Source organism: Solanum lycopersicum, chromosome 6 (genome assembly GCF_036512215.1).
Source record: "Solanum lycopersicum chromosome 6, SLM_r2.1".
In the NCBI taxonomy this organism is placed as follows: Eukaryota; Viridiplantae; Streptophyta; class Magnoliopsida; order Solanales; family Solanaceae; genus Solanum; species Solanum lycopersicum.
In genome coordinates, this window is record NC_090805.1 from 46,955,334 (window position 1) to 46,972,148 (window position 16,815).

The window sequence follows — 16,815 nt, forward strand, 5'->3', positions numbered from 1 at the left end:
ATTGTAGCAAATCTTTAGGGTGTTTCAACTTTTGGTTAAGAATAAATCTAAATCAACCGTATCAATTAAATAAATTGATTTTGTTTTAATTTGATTTTAAACTTTAAAAAATTGATAACATTCTCTTTTATTTCATAAAAAATAAACTCAATAAAAAATTAAAAATCAAACCAAACTAATAAATATATATATATATATAATTTATTAGCAAATACATATAAATCCAACTAGCTTCAACTTTTCTCTCTTTGATACTCTCTGCAGAAGCTGCGAGCATTTTCCATAGTGATTTTGAGTTCGAATTGGAGAAATAGTTTTAAAATATATCGTCAATGTCGACGGAGGAGGAAAACGCCATTGAGGCGGCGGCAGCGGCGCGAAGGGAGAGGCTGAGAGCCCTCAGAGAAGCTCAAGAACTTCTTCAAACCCCTGACGATGATGGTAACAAGACTAAAGAAGAGGAAGACGAAAAGTAAGCACTACCCGTTTGTTTATCCCTTTATTCTTAGTTAATTTGATGTTAATTGAAAAGTTGATGTTACCGTCGATTCTGTGTTCTGCAAAGATACCTTGCATTCTAGCTTTTTAGTCTGTAAGAGACAAATCCTCTCGTATTGGACCCGAATAGGGGTTTGAAGCCCTAGCTCACTTGTTGAGCTCTAGGTCTCCGCAGTTGTGGTGGAAGCCTCCCCACCCCTCCGCTGAAGTAATTTTAGAAACAATAGACCTGAATAGAGCAGAATGGAGAGGTTTCAAGTCCCTCCTTTTGCTTCTGGCTTTGTATTTAGTGATAACAATTCCAGTGCATAAGCTACTTTATAGATAGGGTGAACAGCAAGGAGCCCACTTACAGGAAACTAAATCTGTCTGACTAATATGTGGAAAGGGCAAGCGAAAACTGACTTCTGAACCAAGGGTATATCGGAAACGGACTTCTGCTCCACAGAGGTAGGGGTAAGGTCTATGTACAGTCTTACACCCATCCTCCACAGATCCCATTTGTGAGATCTCATTGAGTATATTGTTGTAGTGTACTTATGAATAGAGCAGGCGAATTGAGTTTACCAAAAATTGACTCAGGACTAGTTTTGGCATAATATTGATTGGTTGATATATATTACAGTGATGTCCAAATGAAGTTCCGCAATTACCTGCCACATGACAAGCAGCTTCAAGAAGGCAAAGTCACTCCGCCAGTACTTCCAAAGTTCGAAGATCCTATTGCGACTCTACCTCCTCCCGAAGAGAAGAAAGAGGTGCTTCAGTGATTGCACTATTTATTTCCTTCTGTTTTCTTCCTCATTCATATTAGTTGTGTTTACTGTCATGACTTTTCTTTGGTTGAATTTTATCAGGATCCATTTCTAAATATTGTCCCCAAGAAGCCAAATTGGGACCTGCGACGGGATGTGCAAAAGAAACTTGACAAGCTTGAGAAACGTACCATGAAGGCACTCACTCAACTTATGGGTACGTCTTTTCTGCTCATTTTGTGTTATTTGACTCTCAAGTATGTAATGGCCATGTTCCATAGCATTTAATTTTTTTTTGGTTAAGTCTTGTCCCATAGAATTTGTTAAAAGTAATTTAAATTGAAAAAGGAAAATCATGTGATTACATTTTCATCTCTTGAAGAAGTCTTAGCTGAGATTGTTCCTTGAGTTTGTTCCTTGTACTTCTGTTGTTTGTAAGAGTAAGAACATCTGACTGGACATGACACAAATAACTATTTCAATATATATCTTCCTTCATAAAAAACTCTCATGATGGCCCATTTGTACTCCCAGTAGGTTTACTTGCAGCGGTTGGGACTTTGCTTTGGCAAGCTATTAAATGCACCACTTGGATGCTCCTTTGTGAATTGAGAGAACTCCAGTAGCACTGATCTGTGAAGTTGTTCTGACAGTAGACTCTTAATAAACATTACATACAGAAATAAATATGGAATAGGAGTGACATGCTCTTATAGCTATACGTATGTCATGACATATTTACGTGCACAAGTTTTAAGGATACCTGTGCTATGTTATGTATATTCAACTTATGTGTCAAAAGTCTATTTTTTCTTAAACTCCATTCTCAATTAAACACTTGAGGAGTATGTCTTTTCAATTTTTATTTTTTTTTAGAAATTTGGTGTCTTTTCAATTTTTATTTTTTTTTAGAAATTTGGTATAGCTATAAATTTATCCGGAAATCTAACAATGGTTCAAGTAAGTTCGGTTCAATAGGCTTGGCCAGTTTCTAAAGTTTTTTTAACGTTCCTAGGTAGTGCTGCATATGGTTACTCCGTATTTTTTAGTCTTTTGGCTCCTTCAATGTTGGTCATTATGGTTCCCTCTATATTGATGACACTTTCTGTGTTGATCCACTTTTGATTCACCTCCGTTGTGCTCGGCTATTTTCAATCAGTGTCTATAATGCAGCCTTTTGGTGCTCTGAATCTTGAAAATGGGCTACGCCTTTGGTCCCACATATTTTTCTAGGGTTATAGCTCATTAGGTAACTGTGGATCATTTAGTAAGATCTTCTTCTAATCAAATTGGGTTTCCTTGGAGCCTTTCTCTTCTAAGCCTGGTTGTGAGTTGTGACCCCCCTAATTGTTTCCAAGTTATATAGCTTATTTTTTTATGAATAAAAGTAATTTATTACTAATATCTTAGTACCAAGGTGGTACTAAGCGAGTACAAAAAGAAAGCTGGATAGAATCCTTAGTAGCCGCAAGGATTCCCAGAAAATCAGCTTCAGTGCAAGAAAATGTAACTATTAACACAAACAATAATCTTTTAAACAAAAGAATAGAGAAAGCTATAGTTAAGTTGTACTCATCAAATCATGTCAATCAAGCTAGAAAAATATTTTAAGGAATGTTGATCTATATTTTAAAGTATTTTTTTGCTAGTCCTAATCTCTGATGTTTAGTCATAACGATTTCTTAACCATTAATGTATCACTTTGTTTTATATTACTACATAGTTATGAGCTCTTAATGACATAGCCCATCAGTGAAGGGCCAAAGAAATGCATTCTTTGCTCAACCTAGACTTAGTGAGATTTATGGCGTAAACATGCTTTAAGCGGGCCTTTCAGCAATATTGTCTGCAAGTGATCCCGATGATAGCAAAAAGATAGCAAAAAGAATAATTGTGGCATTAATTTTGCACTCCACGTTCTGCCAATACATCTTATTCTTTAGCACCTGTGGAGGGTTGAATACCTATCACTACGTTTTTAGGCAAGTCAGCTTTCTACTTAAAGTCTAGCAAACATTTGGCCTAGATTGAAGTGCTGTAGTTGTATCAGACAAGAGTGCATGTCCAGTTGGAGCCACTATTGACTTTAGAGATGCCATATGAAACCAATACAGAATTAACATTGTCTAATCCAAATAATTCTGGAATACTCTCCCTTGCTTTACTTAATTCCTTTGTATATTAAAAGTTAAAGGGGAATCTTAGTATTCTAGTTGAGTGGGTCGTAGGGGTCGATCCCTACTTTGTAATCCCATCCCAGATTTCCCCATTCCCCTGTGCAATTTTCTTAAAAACAAAAGTGTGATCAAGAAAATGCATTTGGCAGCCCCCAAGGCCTAGCTCGAGTGGCAAAAGTGGAGGATTTGTGGCTTAGGTAGCAGGTTCAAGCCCCACAAAATGCAAAGTGAAGTCCGGTATTTAAGTGGAGAAGGGTAGAGCGGTGGGTTCATTATCCACCGAGTTTAGAAGGCTGTGATTGATCCAAAGGACGGGTGATAGACGGATTTCTCGGTTATAAAAAAAATGCATCTTTGGCAGATTATGGAATAGTTCTCTTGAGAATCCAACCTGGAATGCTTTTAATCTTATCTTGATCTTTTACCTAGGTTTGAAGGTCTATTTATTCTTTTTCTTTTTTAAATGAATAAGATTGAAGCATATTATTTTATTGATTTTGAGGCAATTGTTTCATGTGTTAGTTTTGTCCCAGCTACCCAACTTCGAATTTTTCTTGACTTGTCTACATTGATATTTTGTAGAGGAAGAAGAAAAGAAGAGGAAAATAGCTGAAGAAGAGGATACTGAAAATGGTGGAGATTAGATAGATCTTCACCAATAATACAATACATTGTGGTTTTGGACAAGTGCTGTATGAGTATTATATTTATTACATCTAGTCTTTTTGACTGTGAGACGTTGTAGCGAGTGTTGTTAAAAATATGAATACAGGTTAAATGTCCAGAATATATTCGTAAACTTTTGCCAAATACGAGAATCATCTGATCTTTTTTATATACTGATTATACTAAGAGAAAATAAACTAGCCTCTCAACATTTGTAGATGCTGAGAATTGTATGCTTCGCCCCCGTTGGGACACTTATTATGTCCTTTTGGTTCCCCTCGAAGAAATAGCTTATGTACATACTAGGTAAATACTTACTGACCTTGACCAACATGGTAGTATCATTCACGACTTATTTTAGTTAAGACTAAAGTTTGAACAACTCTTTTATTATTCAAATTGACGATATCCATAGGCTCTTGATTAGCCAAACTAATCATAAACTTCCTAAATAGGCAGATGAAGAGAAGTGGAAACCATTTTTGGCTTCCGTTCAAAGGAAAACAAAAAGAATGGGGGAGTTTGTCAGACAGCCATGAGACCATCTTAGGCTTGAGATCAGGTCTAAGAACGATCATCTACTGCAACCAACCACAACTTGAGGAGCCATGGATGACTGTTAATCACGCTCTGGTCACATGGCAGATGAAGAGAAGTGGAAACCATTTTTGGCTTCCGTTCAAATGGAAAACAAAAAGACAGCCATGAGACCATCTTAGGCTCGAGATCAGGTGTAAGAACGATCATCTACTGCAACCACAGCTCAAGGAGCCATGAATGACTGTTAATCACGCTCTGATCACATGGCAGATGAAGAGAAGTGGGCTTCCGTTCAAAAGGAAAACAAAAAAAATGAGAGAGTCTGTCAGACAGCCATGAGACCATCTTAGGTCTGAAATTAGGGTCTAAGAACGATCATCTACTGTAACCACAGCTCGAGAAACCATGGATAGCTGTTAATCACGCTCTGGTCACATGGCAGATGAAGAGAAGTGGGCTTCCGTTCAAAAGGAAAACAACAGCTCGAGAAACCATGGATAGCTGTTAATCACGCTCTGGTCACATGGCAGATGAAGAGAAGTGGGCTTCCGTTCAAAAGGAAAACAAAAAAAATGAGAGAGTCTGTCAGACAGCCATGAGACCATCTTAGGCCTGAGATTAAGGGTCTAAGAACGATCATCTACTGTAACCACAGCTCGAGAAACCATGGATAGCTGTTAATCACGCTCTGGTCACATGGCCATGCTTCATCAACCAGACTTGGATTCCTGTCTCCTTAGAATTCAAGGATACAATGGTACGAGCCTATAGAACAGATCCTGTTCAAGTAAGGTCGTGACCGTTGATAGTGGATAGATTCTTATAACGCTAGAGTTTATGTGCTGCACTGCCGATGTGGGAACAATATATTGGCCCCTGACACACCTACGCCGACTACAACGCAATATCTCTAAGGCTAAAGTGCAATTAAAGTAATAAAATTTATGTCGTATTTCAGTTTTTTATTTGTTATAGAAAAAATAACAATTACGCATTAATTTATATTTTTAACGTGTGGACAGTTAATTTCGTAGAAACCGTTCCAATTCCCAGTAGGAAAAACTCCATAGCAGTTGCCATGAACTCCATAATAATTCACTTGTAAAGTTTCATAGTTTCTCATTCAATTCAATCTTCAGTAGAGTCTGAAAATAATGGCTCCAATCAAAGTGACAGTAAGTAATTCAGAGGAACGCCACACAATGCTCTCAGAGTATATAAAATCAATAGCATTCAAGAAACAACAGATAACAAAAGTATTCCAAAAGGGGGATAAAATTGAAGTGGCAAGTCAAGTATATGGCTTCGTAGGTTCTTACTACGAAGCAACTATTGTTTCTTCAATTGGCGCTTACCATTACAAAATCAAGTACAAGAATCTGTTGACTGATGATGAATCTGCACCACTGGAAGAGATGTTCACTTCAGCCGCGATCCGCCCTGTTCCGCCTCATCGAGATGAAACAATGTCAGAAAACGGATTCCGTCTGTACGATATGGTTGATGTGTTTGCCAACGATGGATGGTGGTTTGGATTTATCAGTGGGAAAATCGGAGAAGAGCACTATGTCTACTTCCCTACAACTGCAGATAACATTGCATACCCTCGCGATGTATTGAGATTTCATCAAGAATGGTCTAATGGCAAGTGGATATTTCTTCCAAGACCATGAAAGATTTTCGATTTGCACTGATCATGATTTACAGTAATGTGATATGAAGTTACTGAATCTTTCTCCTTTATGTTAAGAAGAATAATTCAAGTTTAGTCCCAAAAGATTTCTATTGAGGAAATAGTGGATGAAATATTTTGTAGTTTATAGTGAGAAACAAGAATCTATGATTTGTTACTTTGTTTTTAGCCTTGAATTGAGCTAGGGATGCATTTATGCTCAAGAATTTAGTTATAAGGTACTCTCTATCCCTATTTATTTGTCTATATTTCTTTTTATATATGTCCATATTTACTTGTCCATTTTAACAAATCAAGAAAACACAACAATTTTTTTCCTAATATGTCCTTATTTAATTCTAGAAAATTTCTAGTACTACTAAGTTTTAATATGCTTTTTTGGAACCAGAAAATATATTTATTATACTTGAGGAATTGCATAATTTTTCAAATTAAAGATAAAATTATAATGAACCTATGATAATAATTGATGCCTTAATGTGCGTGACATTTCTAAAGTGAATAACGAAATAGGAACAGAGGGAATAGTTCATAAGCGAGTATAACTAGCCCCTTAATATTAGTAGATGCTGAAAATTGTATGCTTGGACCTGTTGAGATACATTGCATGTCCTTTTGGTTCATCTCAGCTAAATATTTGCTCGCTATACTGACCTTGACCAACATGATAGTATCATCACTATTTCTCTAACTCCGTTAAAAGTCGAGTATCATCACGAGCACGAGAACAAAAAGAAGATGAGTCTGTCAGACAGCCATGGGACCATCCTGGGCCTGAAATCAGATCCAAGAACGATCATCTACTGCAACCAGAGCTGAGAAACCATGGATAGCTGTTAATCACGCTCTGGTCACATGGCCATGCTTCATCAACCAGACTTGAATTCCTGTCTCCTTAGAAATCAAGGATACAATGGTACGAGCCTATAGAACAGATCCTGTTCAAGTAAGGTCGTGTCATGTGCTACTGGTATGAAGCTTCATATAGCTACAGTTTATGTGTTGCAGGGCCGATATGGGAACAATATGTTGGCCCATGACACAGCTTCGCTGACTATTTATGCAAATTCTAAGGCTCAAATGCAATAAAATTTGTGTCAGATTTCAGTTTTTGATTCATTATTCAAATAATAATAATTATTCACTAATTTATTTTAATGTGTAGATAATTATATTAGTAGAAATTATTCCAATTCTCATAGAAATCGAGGTTTTGTATCAGATTAAAAGTGAGACACAAGTATCTTGTATCTCAAAGAAGAATAGAAAAAAAAGACAAGTGTCTCGTATCTCTTAATATAATTTTTTCTGCTTATAAAAGATAATATTAGCCCCTTTTCTACTTATTACTAGATCTCCTATTATATTCATAACTACTTAGGATAAGCATAAATAATTTTTAGTAACCATAAGGAACTCCTAATAACTAAAAGTAACGCTCAACGCTTCATGGGTTAAACCTTCAAGAATTTCAAAAGATGCATATTATTGTCTTCTCCTATCTTTCTTCGCTTCTTCCTCCTCGAATAAGTACGGTAGGCGCCTTATCAAATTCCCAGTGGGAAAAATTCCATCACAGTGTTTCCTCATGTGCCATATTTCAAGTCCATAATAAATTATGAAATAAAAATATATATATATATATATATATTTATAAATTGGAAATTGTCATTAAAGGAAAACCAAAAGTAAAGAGGAAAACAATACTCATTTCTAATTAGCGAAGGAAACAAGAATTCTCTGCCTATAAATTTCACTTGTAAAGCCTCATAGTTTCTCATTCAATTCGATCTTCAGTAGAGTCTGAAAATAATGGCTCCAATTAAAGTGACAGTAATTAATTCAGAGGAACGCCACACAATGCTCTCAGAGTATATAAAATCAATAGTATTCAAGATAACAAAAGTATTCCAAAAGGGCGATGAAGTTGAAGTGGCAAGTCAAGTATATGGCTTCGTAGGTTCTTACTACCATGCAACTATTATTTCTCCTGTTGGCGCTTGCCATTACAAAATCAAGTATAAAATTCTGTTGACTGATGATGAATCCGCGCCACTTGAAGAGATGTTCACTTCAGCCGCGATCCGCCCTGTTCCACCTCATCAAGATGAAACAATGTCAGAAAACGGATTCCGTCTGTACGATATGGTTAATGTGTTTGCCAACTATGGATGGTGGTTTGGATTTATCAGTGGGAAAATTGAGCTATATAGGGATGCATTTATGTTCTGTAGTAACAAATTAAACGCCTAAATTTGCTGCAGCTACCCGACATTGAAACTTTCTTGAAAATGGTGGAGATTAGATGGATGTGCACCAGTAATTCAAAACATTGTGGTTTTGAATAAGGTTGTATGAGTATTATGTTTATTACATCGAATCTTTTTTACTGTGAGACGTTCTGGTGAATGTTATGAAGATTATGAATACATGTTAAATGTCCAGGATACATTCGTAAACTTTTGCTAAATACGAGAATTATTCAGATCAATGTTATATAAAGCCTATACTAATAGAGTATAACTATAGTCCCCTAAACATTCGTAGTTGCTGAGAATTGTTGCACCTCGACGAGACAGCTTATGTACTAGCTAAATAGTGAAAAAAATTGAGAGTCTGTCAGACAGCCATGAGACCATCTTAGGCCTGAGATCAAGTCTAAAAACGATCATCTACTGCATCCACAGCTCGAGGAGCTAAGGAAGGCTGTCAATCACGCTCCAGTCACATGGCCATGCTTCATCAACCAGACTTGAATTCCTGTCTCCTTAGAATTTAAGGATACAATGGTACGAGCCTATAGAACAGATCCTGTTCAAGTAAGGTCGTGACATGTGCTACTGCTACGAAGCCTCATAAACCTGGAGTTTATGTGTTGACCTACCGATGTGGGAATAATATGTTGGCCCTTGACACAGCTTCGCTGACTATTATGCAAATCTGCTCAAATACAATAAAAATTTGTGTTAGATTTTGAAGTTTTTGATTCATTATACAAAAAATAATAATTATTCACTAATTAATTTTAAGGTGTAGACAATTATATTCGTAGAAATTATTCCAATTCTCATAAAAACCGAGGTTTTATATCGGATAAAAATAACAGAAAATACATAGTGAGACACAAGTATCTCGTATCTCGAAGAAGAAGAGAGAAAAAAAAAAGACAAGTATCTCTTAAAACAATTTTTTCTGCTTATTAATATTAGCCCTGTCCACTTATTACTAGATCTCTTATTATATACATAACTACTTTATAACTATTTAGGATAAGCATAAATAACTTTTAGTAACCATAACGAACTTCCAAATAACTCCTAATAATTGTAAGTAACCATGTTGAGATTTTATCAAGAATGGTCAAAATGGCAAATGGATATTTCTTCCAAGATAATGAAAGATTTTCAATTTGCACTGATAATGATTTACAGTAATGTGACATGAAGTTACTGAATCTTTGTCCTTTATGTTAAGAAGAATAATTCAAAGTTTAGTCCCAATAGATTTCTATCGAGGAAATAGTGGATGAAACATTTTGTACTTTATAGTGAGATTTGGAAATCTTATGGAAAATAATTTATCGCGAAGCTCGTCGAGAATTCTCGAAAGCTTGAGGCGTGTAAGGCAACATTAATATTTGAATTAGAAGTAATGATCAATCCGTGGCAGTAATGGTTTACTCAAATTTTAGCATTGTTGTAACAAAAGATCAAGATTTCCAATTAGGTCTCGTTCTTTCTTTAGGAAAAGAAAAAGAATTATTGGTCCGAGCTTATAAAGCAAATTGTGTTCAAGTAAGATTGTGCCTATGGTCAGTGAATAGACAATTATAACGTCAGAGCTTATTTGTTGCGCACCCGATGTGGGAGTAAATATTAGTAATACATTGGCATGTCACACAAACTATACAATCTCCAATTCTACATTCGCCCAAGTGCGCTTCTCCTGCTACGACTACCCCTTCTTCTATTTGAAAGGTAAAGGTCCACCAGAGAGAGGCTAGTGCTTTCATGAATAAATGCGGTAAAATCATCAATCTTTTCGTTACATATCGGGGACAGGAAACCAGCCCAACTAACTCGATTTCCTAAAGAAAAGAGGGGGCGCTCTTCCAATATTGAGCTCCTAGCCCTACCTCTCTTTTTTCAAAAGTATATAGAAATGGTAGGCACTGGGAGTGAGTGAACTACCTTGGGAGAAAAGGGCAACCTCTCAATAGAAGGGAAGGGAAAGGGTTATCCGCCCATAATGATTGTAGAGTCTCTCGGGGTTGGATCCTCCCCTTCTTACTCAGAATAGCTAGCGAGAGGAATACTATTGATTATCTATGAAAGAAGGCTTTTAAGAATGGCTACAAAATCAGTGAAAATTTATCAATTAAATAAGTATTGTTGAAGAAAAAGTCACTCGACTTTTCTCAAATAAAGATATTTTAGTAAACTATACCTTTAGAATTATTTTTTCTATAATTAACTTGAAAAAATGAAACTAAAGTTATAATTATACTGGGGCGGAGGGAGTAATTTGTTTTAAGGTGAAGACCATCAATTTCGTATAAACCATCCTAATTCCCAGTAGCAAGAATTCCATGACATTTTTCCGCGTTAGTAACTTATATGGTCACTTAACTATAACAAATTGCAAAAGTTACTAATGATTATAAGAATGAGAAAAATTAGCATATCATAAACCATAAAGGAAGTATTACAAAATCAAACTTGAGGAGATTATATAATTATAAACCATAAAGGAAGTATTACAAAATCAAACTTGAGGAGATTATATAATTGTCTCTTTAGTTTTTTTGGTCATAGTAACCTTTTAGTAAAACTAGTTGAAGTTATGTTGAATGACTTTTTGGTAAAATCTAGTTTAAGTTACGTTGAACGATTTTCTTTTGGTAAAACTAGTTTAAGTTAATTAAGTTAAATGATTTTTTGGTAAAATTAGTTTAAGTTACGTTGAACGAATTTTTGGTAAAACTAGCTTGTTTAAGTCATATTGAACGACTTGTTTTGGTAAAACGAGTTTAAGTTACGTTGGATGACTTTTTGGTGAAACTAGTAATTTGAACGATTATTTGGTAAAACTAGTATAAGTTGAATGACTTCTTTTGGTAAAACTAGTATAAGTTGAACGACTTCTTTGGTAAAACTAATATGAGTTATGTTGAACGGGTTTTTGGTAAAACTAGTTTAACTTGAACGATTTTTTTGCGAAAAAGATTTTTTGATAAGCCTAGTTTAAGTTGCAAAATACTTTGGTGAAACTATTAAGAGCCTGTTTGGCTCGGCTTAAAAGCTGGTTTATGACTTATTTAGCTGTTTGGCAATACTCAAAACAGCTTATTTTAAGTTAAAAAAAACTTATTTTAAGCCAAAAGTTAAAAGCTGGGGTAGAGGTGCTTTTTTTTTTTTTAGCTTATAAGCTGTTTTAAGTTGACCACATTTTTATCTTTTTGTGCTTAATATTTTTATACAATCTCCAAATTACCCATATAACCCTAACATTTCTTTCTTCCATTTTTCCCTTTTCACGTTTGATATAACAACTTCAGCACTTTTATCCAAACGCATAACTGCTTATTTTAAAAATAAGTTTCAGCACTTTTAAAAGTACTTTTTAAAAGTACTTTTTTAAAGCTGCTTTTATTAAGCCCATCCAAACGGGCCCTAAATTGAAAGATTTTTTGATAAGCCTAGTTTAAGTTGCACAATATTTTGGTGAAACTAGTAATAAGTTGAACGATTTTTTGATAAAACTAGTAAGTTGAAATATTTTTTGATAAAACAAGTAAGTAGAACGATTTTTTTATAAAACCAATTAAAGTCATACAATTTTTTTTGTGAAAAATTAATAAGTTGGCCGCTTTTTTGATAAAACCAGTTTAAGTTGAATTTTTTTTCTTCATAAAATAGTAAGTTGACCGATTTTTTGATAAAAACAAGTAAGTTGAACGATTTTTTGATAAAACTAGAAAGTTTGACCATATGTTGGTAAACCTCGTAAGTTGAACGTTTTTTAATTTGGTAAAACTAATTTAAGTTGAATGACTTTTTACTAAAACTCGTAAGTTTGACATTTTTTAAATTGGTAAAACTAATTTAAATTGAATGACTTTTTACTAAAACTCGTAAGTTGAACGATAGTTTGATAAAACTAAAAAGTGTAAACTATCATAAATGGAAAACAAAAGAAAATAGGAAAATAATGCCCATTAATCACCAAAGGTAACATAATTCTCTGCCTATAAATTGACTTGCAAAGCCTCACTTTTCATTCAATTGAATCAATCTTCACTACTACTCTAAAAATGGCCCTAACCAATTCATGGCAACTCCACCAATCAAAAATGGAAAAGCTCATAAACGAAATAGATTCGATAGTAATGGAGACACAACAAATAACAAAACAATTCCAAAAGGGCGATGAAGTTGAAGTGACAAGTCACAAACTAGGCTTCGTAGGTTCTTACTACGAAGCAACTATTGTTTCTATCGAGGACGCTAATCATTACAGAGTCAAGTACAAAACTCTGTTGACTGACGATCAGTCTGCACCTCTAGAAGAGCTTGTCCCTATAGGCCATGTCCGCCCTGTTTCATCTCATCAACTTGGAACAACGTCAGAAAATAGATTTCGTCAATACGATAAGGTTGATGTGTTTTCCAGTGATGGATGGTGGTTTGGATTTATTAGTGGGATAATTGAAGAAAATTACTATGTCCATTTCCCTACAACTGGACAGGAAGTTGCATATCCTTCTCACGCGTTGAGATTTCATCAAGAATGGTCTAATGATGATTGGGAAGCCTGAAATGACAAGGAAGGATTTTCGATTTATGCTGATCTTGATTTCATGAAATTCTTGATTAATTTACCGTACTAAGATAGGAATGCAATTCATGTTTAGTTGCATATTGTTATATTGCTGATTAAGAATTTTCATAGGCTAAACATATATTTTCTAGCCTTACATTGTGGTATTTTATGTTATTAAATTCTTTACATTTTTGCTTTTCTAAGGTAGCTCGAATTCAAACATAAATGTACACAAATTCATGATATTTTAAGAATTTAAGCGTAAAATTACTAGTCACTCCAAAATGATAATGTAGATCGACGCTAAGTGATATGAAATAGTTCCATCACAATTTTTTTCACCTTGCAATAGCTCAAGTACCTAATAAATTAGGAAAGTTAGAAAATAATTTAACAAATATAAAAATAGGAAATAACTCATTCCAGGAAAAACCAAAAGAAAACAGGAAACAGTTTTCTCTGCCTTTAAATTCAGTAGTAAATCCTCATAGTTTGTCAATTTTTTCATTGAATTGAAGCAAACAATCAATCAGTTGAATCTGCAAAATGGCCTCAATCAATGTGACAGAAATGAACTCAGTGCAACTCCATCAATCAAGAATGGCGATGCTCTCAGAGTCAATCAAATCGATTGCATTCAAGAAACAACAGATAACGAAAGAATACGAAAAGGGTGATGAAGTTGAAGTGGCAAGTCAAGAATTGGGCTTCATAGGCTCTTACTACGCAGCAACTATTATTTGTTCCACTGGCGACGATTACTACAGAATCAAGTACAAGACTCTGTTGACAGATGATGAATCTGAGCCACTAGAGGATGTTTTCTCTGCAACCGAGCTCCGCCCTGTTCCACCTCATCAACATGAAAAAATTCCAGAAAACGGATTCCGTCTATACGATATGGTTGATGTATTTGACAACGATGGATGGTGGTTTGGATTTATCAGTGCGAGAGTTGGAGATGAGTACTATGTCTACTTCCCTACAACTGCAGATAACATTGCATATCCTCCTCACGTGTTGAGATCTCATCAAGAATGGTCTAATGGCAAGTGGGTATTTCTACCACGACAATGAAAGATTTTCGACTTGCACTGATCTTTTGATTTCAAGAAGTTATTGATTTACTGTAATTTGATATGAACGCTTTGTTAATCATTCACTTTACGCCAATTCTTCAAGTTAAGTCGCAAACTGTTATATTGCTCGCTGATAAAAATTTCGATAGGCTGTAATCTGTATAGTGAGAAACGAGAACATATGAATTTGTTACTCTGTTTTTGAGTTGAATTGTGCTATATAATAAGATGCATTACTTTTCGGTAATAATAAAAGTTACAAAATTTCACTAGGAAATGAACAAGGTATTGCTATTAATGTCTTCGCGGTCTTCACAAGTTCCAATTCTGCACCTGAATCAGAATTTCTTTAGAAAAAACTGGCAATGAGTAATGTCAACTTGGTGTAGTTCAAGAAAGGTGTAATATGCGTGTCTACTGATTTAAACATCACGATTTATATGAAAAATGAACTGAGACGTTTGGCATTCAGCATTGTTCCTCTTGTGTTCAATTTTTAAAAAGGAATTCACTTCTTAACATGGAAAAAATAATGAATCGTAATAATAATGATTAGTATAAGGCAATAAGTTGTTCTATAAAAGAACAATAATGTAATACCGCATGCCTACGCTATGTTTTTATTATTTGAATAACCATATAAGTTATTAACTCCATTTTTTCTCCTGTTTCCATATTTCAAAGTCATCAGGAAGTAAACAATTAGGTAACTGAAAACCTAATTTCAAGTTCTATAAATTGACTTGCAAAGCCTCATAGTTCTCACTTTTCATTCAATAGAAACAATCTCCATTACTACTCTCAAAAATGGCAAGAATCAAAGTGACAGAAAGAAATTCAGAGGAACGTAGCGAATCGAGAACGGAAATGCTCTCAGAGTATATAAAATCAATAGCATTCAAGAAACAACAGATAACAAAAGTATTCCAAAAGGGGGATAAAATTGAAGTGGCAAGTCAAGTATATGGCTTCGTAGGTTCTTACTACGAAGCAACTATTGTTTCTTCAATTGGCGCTTACCATTACAAAATCAAGTACAAGAATCTGTTGACTGATGATGAATCTGCACCACTGGAAGAGATGTTCACTTCAGCCGCGATCCGCCCTGTTCCGCCTCATCGAGATGAAACAATGTCAGAAAACGGATTCCGTCTGTACGATATGGTTGATGTGTTTGCCAACGATGGATGGTGGTTTGGATTTATCAGTGGGAAAATCGGAGAAGAGCACTATGTCTACTTCCCTACAACTGCAGATAACATTGCATATCCTCGCGATGTACTGAGATTTCATCAAGAATGGTCTAATGGCAAATGGATATTTCTTCCACGACAAGGAAAGATTTTCGACTTGCATTAATCTTGATTTACTGAATATACTGAATCTTTCTCCTTTATGTTAAAAGGAATTTCAAGTTTAGTCCCAAAAATTGCTTTGATGATAAAGATTTGTACTTTACAGTGAGAAATAAGAATCTGTAATTTGTTACTCTGTTTTAGCCCTGAATTGTGCTCTATAATAAGATGCATTACTTTTCTTAAAGGTGTAATACGTGTGTCTACTGGTCTAAACATCCCGATGATTTTCAGCAATCACAGGTGTGCTGATCAATCGGGTCAAGATTCCATCCAATTTAAATTTGTTTAATGGGGTTAGATAATGGGTTATATTACGGGTTAAGACCCACCCAGCCTAATTTTTTACTAAGTGTCATTATTTTATTTGTCTTTTAAATTATTTTAGTACCTAATGAAATTATATTTTTCCTTTGTTATTAAAAAACGAGTTAATAACCCACCCAAACTTAAACGGTTTGTTTGGGTTTAATTTTGCCACCTCTAGTTCTGTTTGATGCACAAATGCTAAAATTTGAAACTAATTAATATTACCTTTTGTTTAAAAAAAAACTTTGTGATGTAATAATAAAATAATTGATTTTGGACCTAATTTAACTCTAAAAACTCGTTTATGAGGGATATTTGTTCAAGTCCAAAGAGATCATGCATATTTTTCTTATTTCACCGACAAAACGGGTGACTTACCAGGAAGTATATGTAGATAGGTTATACTATATGTCTATACGCCCCATCATCTATCGATCACAAGTCGCAACATTTATAAAAAACCTACTTAATTATACAATAGTTCCATTAAACGCTTAATTAATCATTTTGAGTTCAAGTTATAATATATATTGTCAGTTTGATTATTTTTTAATAGTATTAAGTTATTATTCTAAGGATAAATGACTAAAAATTCATTTAATTTTCAAAGAACATGGAGATCGAAAATCCAAACTATACTCATTTTAAGCTTGGGGTTAGTTACATCTGATAATATGACTCAATGTCTCAATTCGAATACATCCTTGTATTTTAATCTTTTAACAATGTCATATTCATCAAAATAAACACTATATTATATACAATTTAATATTATACATTATGAAACAACCCAAAACAAAATCGACAAGAAAGGAAGAAACAAAATGCAAAGTTTAATTTATTAGGAAATTAAATGCCTTCATATCACCAAAGGGCACTCCTTATTATAGACACTTATTAATTTGATAAAGTGAAATTAGA

The 16,815-nt window shown here is 34.5% G+C and overlaps 4 protein-coding genes, 1 long non-coding RNA gene and 2 other non-coding genes across 8 annotated transcripts; 4 read left to right on the forward strand and 3 right to left on the reverse strand.

Annotated features, from left to right (window-relative positions):
* The first annotated feature begins 71 nt into the window (after positions 1–71).
* Positions 72–4,240, forward strand: LOC101249091 (uncharacterized). Of its 2 annotated transcripts, none has more exons than XM_004241433.4 (4): positions 72–472; positions 1,124–1,256; positions 1,356–1,470; positions 4,013–4,240. In XM_004241433.4, exons 1-4 carry the CDS (start codon positions 333–335, stop codon positions 4,072–4,074), a joined length of 450 nt encoding a protein of 149 aa, XP_004241481.1. In that variant the 5' UTR covers positions 72–332; the 3' UTR covers positions 4,075–4,240. The 2 variants fall into 2 exon arrangements, with proteins under 2 accessions (XP_004241481.1, XP_010322514.1); XM_010324212.3 differs by having other exon boundaries at positions 209–472; positions 1,788–4,240.
* Positions 4,241–5,205: 965 nt separating this feature from the next.
* Positions 5,206–5,434, reverse strand: U3 (small nucleolar RNA U3). The gene has a single exon (NR_136668.1). It is a non-coding gene; the product is annotated as a small nucleolar RNA U3 (long non-coding RNA).
* Positions 5,435–7,070: 1,636 nt separating this feature from the next.
* On the reverse strand, positions 7,071–7,285 carry LOC112941738 (small nucleolar RNA U3). The gene has a single exon (XR_003247311.1). It is a non-coding gene; the product is annotated as a small nucleolar RNA U3 (small nucleolar RNA).
* Positions 7,286–8,942: 1,657 nt separating this feature from the next.
* On the reverse strand, positions 8,943–9,158 carry LOC112941739 (small nucleolar RNA U3). Its single transcript, XR_003247312.1, has one exon. It is a non-coding gene; the product is annotated as a small nucleolar RNA U3 (small nucleolar RNA).
* A 3,523-nt stretch (positions 9,159–12,681) lies between these two features.
* Positions 12,682–13,146, forward strand: LOC109120482 (protein AGENET DOMAIN (AGD)-CONTAINING P1-like). The gene has a single exon (XM_019214321.1). It carries the CDS (start codon positions 12,682–12,684, stop codon positions 13,144–13,146), a length of 465 nt encoding a protein of 154 aa, XP_019069866.1.
* Positions 13,147–13,551: 405 nt separating this feature from the next.
* Positions 13,552–14,485, forward strand: LOC101251391 (protein AGENET DOMAIN (AGD)-CONTAINING P1-like). Its single transcript, XM_019214322.2, has one exon. It carries the CDS (start codon positions 13,698–13,700, stop codon positions 14,226–14,228), a length of 531 nt encoding a protein of 176 aa, XP_019069867.1. The 5' UTR covers positions 13,552–13,697; the 3' UTR covers positions 14,229–14,485.
* Positions 14,486–15,037: 552 nt separating this feature from the next.
* Positions 15,038–15,589, forward strand: LOC101250519 (protein AGENET DOMAIN (AGD)-CONTAINING P1-like). The gene has a single exon (XM_004242101.1). It carries the CDS (start codon positions 15,038–15,040, stop codon positions 15,587–15,589), a length of 552 nt encoding a protein of 183 aa, XP_004242149.1.
* The last annotated feature ends 1,226 nt before the right edge of the window (positions 15,590–16,815 follow it).

Coding starts and splice junctions, on each gene's coding strand:
- LOC109120482 (XM_019214321.1), top strand. CDS start 12,682: ATGGAAAAGCTCATAAACGAAATAGATTCGATAGTAATGGAGACACAA.
- LOC101250519 (XM_004242101.1), top strand. CDS start 15,038: ATGGCAAGAATCAAAGTGACAGAAAGAAATTCAGAGGAACGTAGCGAA.
- LOC101251391 (XM_019214322.2), top strand. CDS start 13,698: ATGGCCTCAATCAATGTGACAGAAATGAACTCAGTGCAACTCCATCAA.
- LOC101249091 (XM_010324212.3), top strand. CDS start 333: ATGTCGACGGAGGAGGAAAACGCCATTGAGGCGGCGGCAGCGGCGCGA. Junction 1,257..1,355: donor CTCCCGAAGAGAAGAAAGAG/GTGCTTCAGTGA, acceptor GAATTTTATCAG/GATCCATTTCTAAATATTGT. Junction 1,471..1,787: donor GGCACTCACTCAACTTATGG/GTACGTCTTTTC, acceptor TTGTACTCCCAG/TAGGTTTACTTGCAGCGGTT.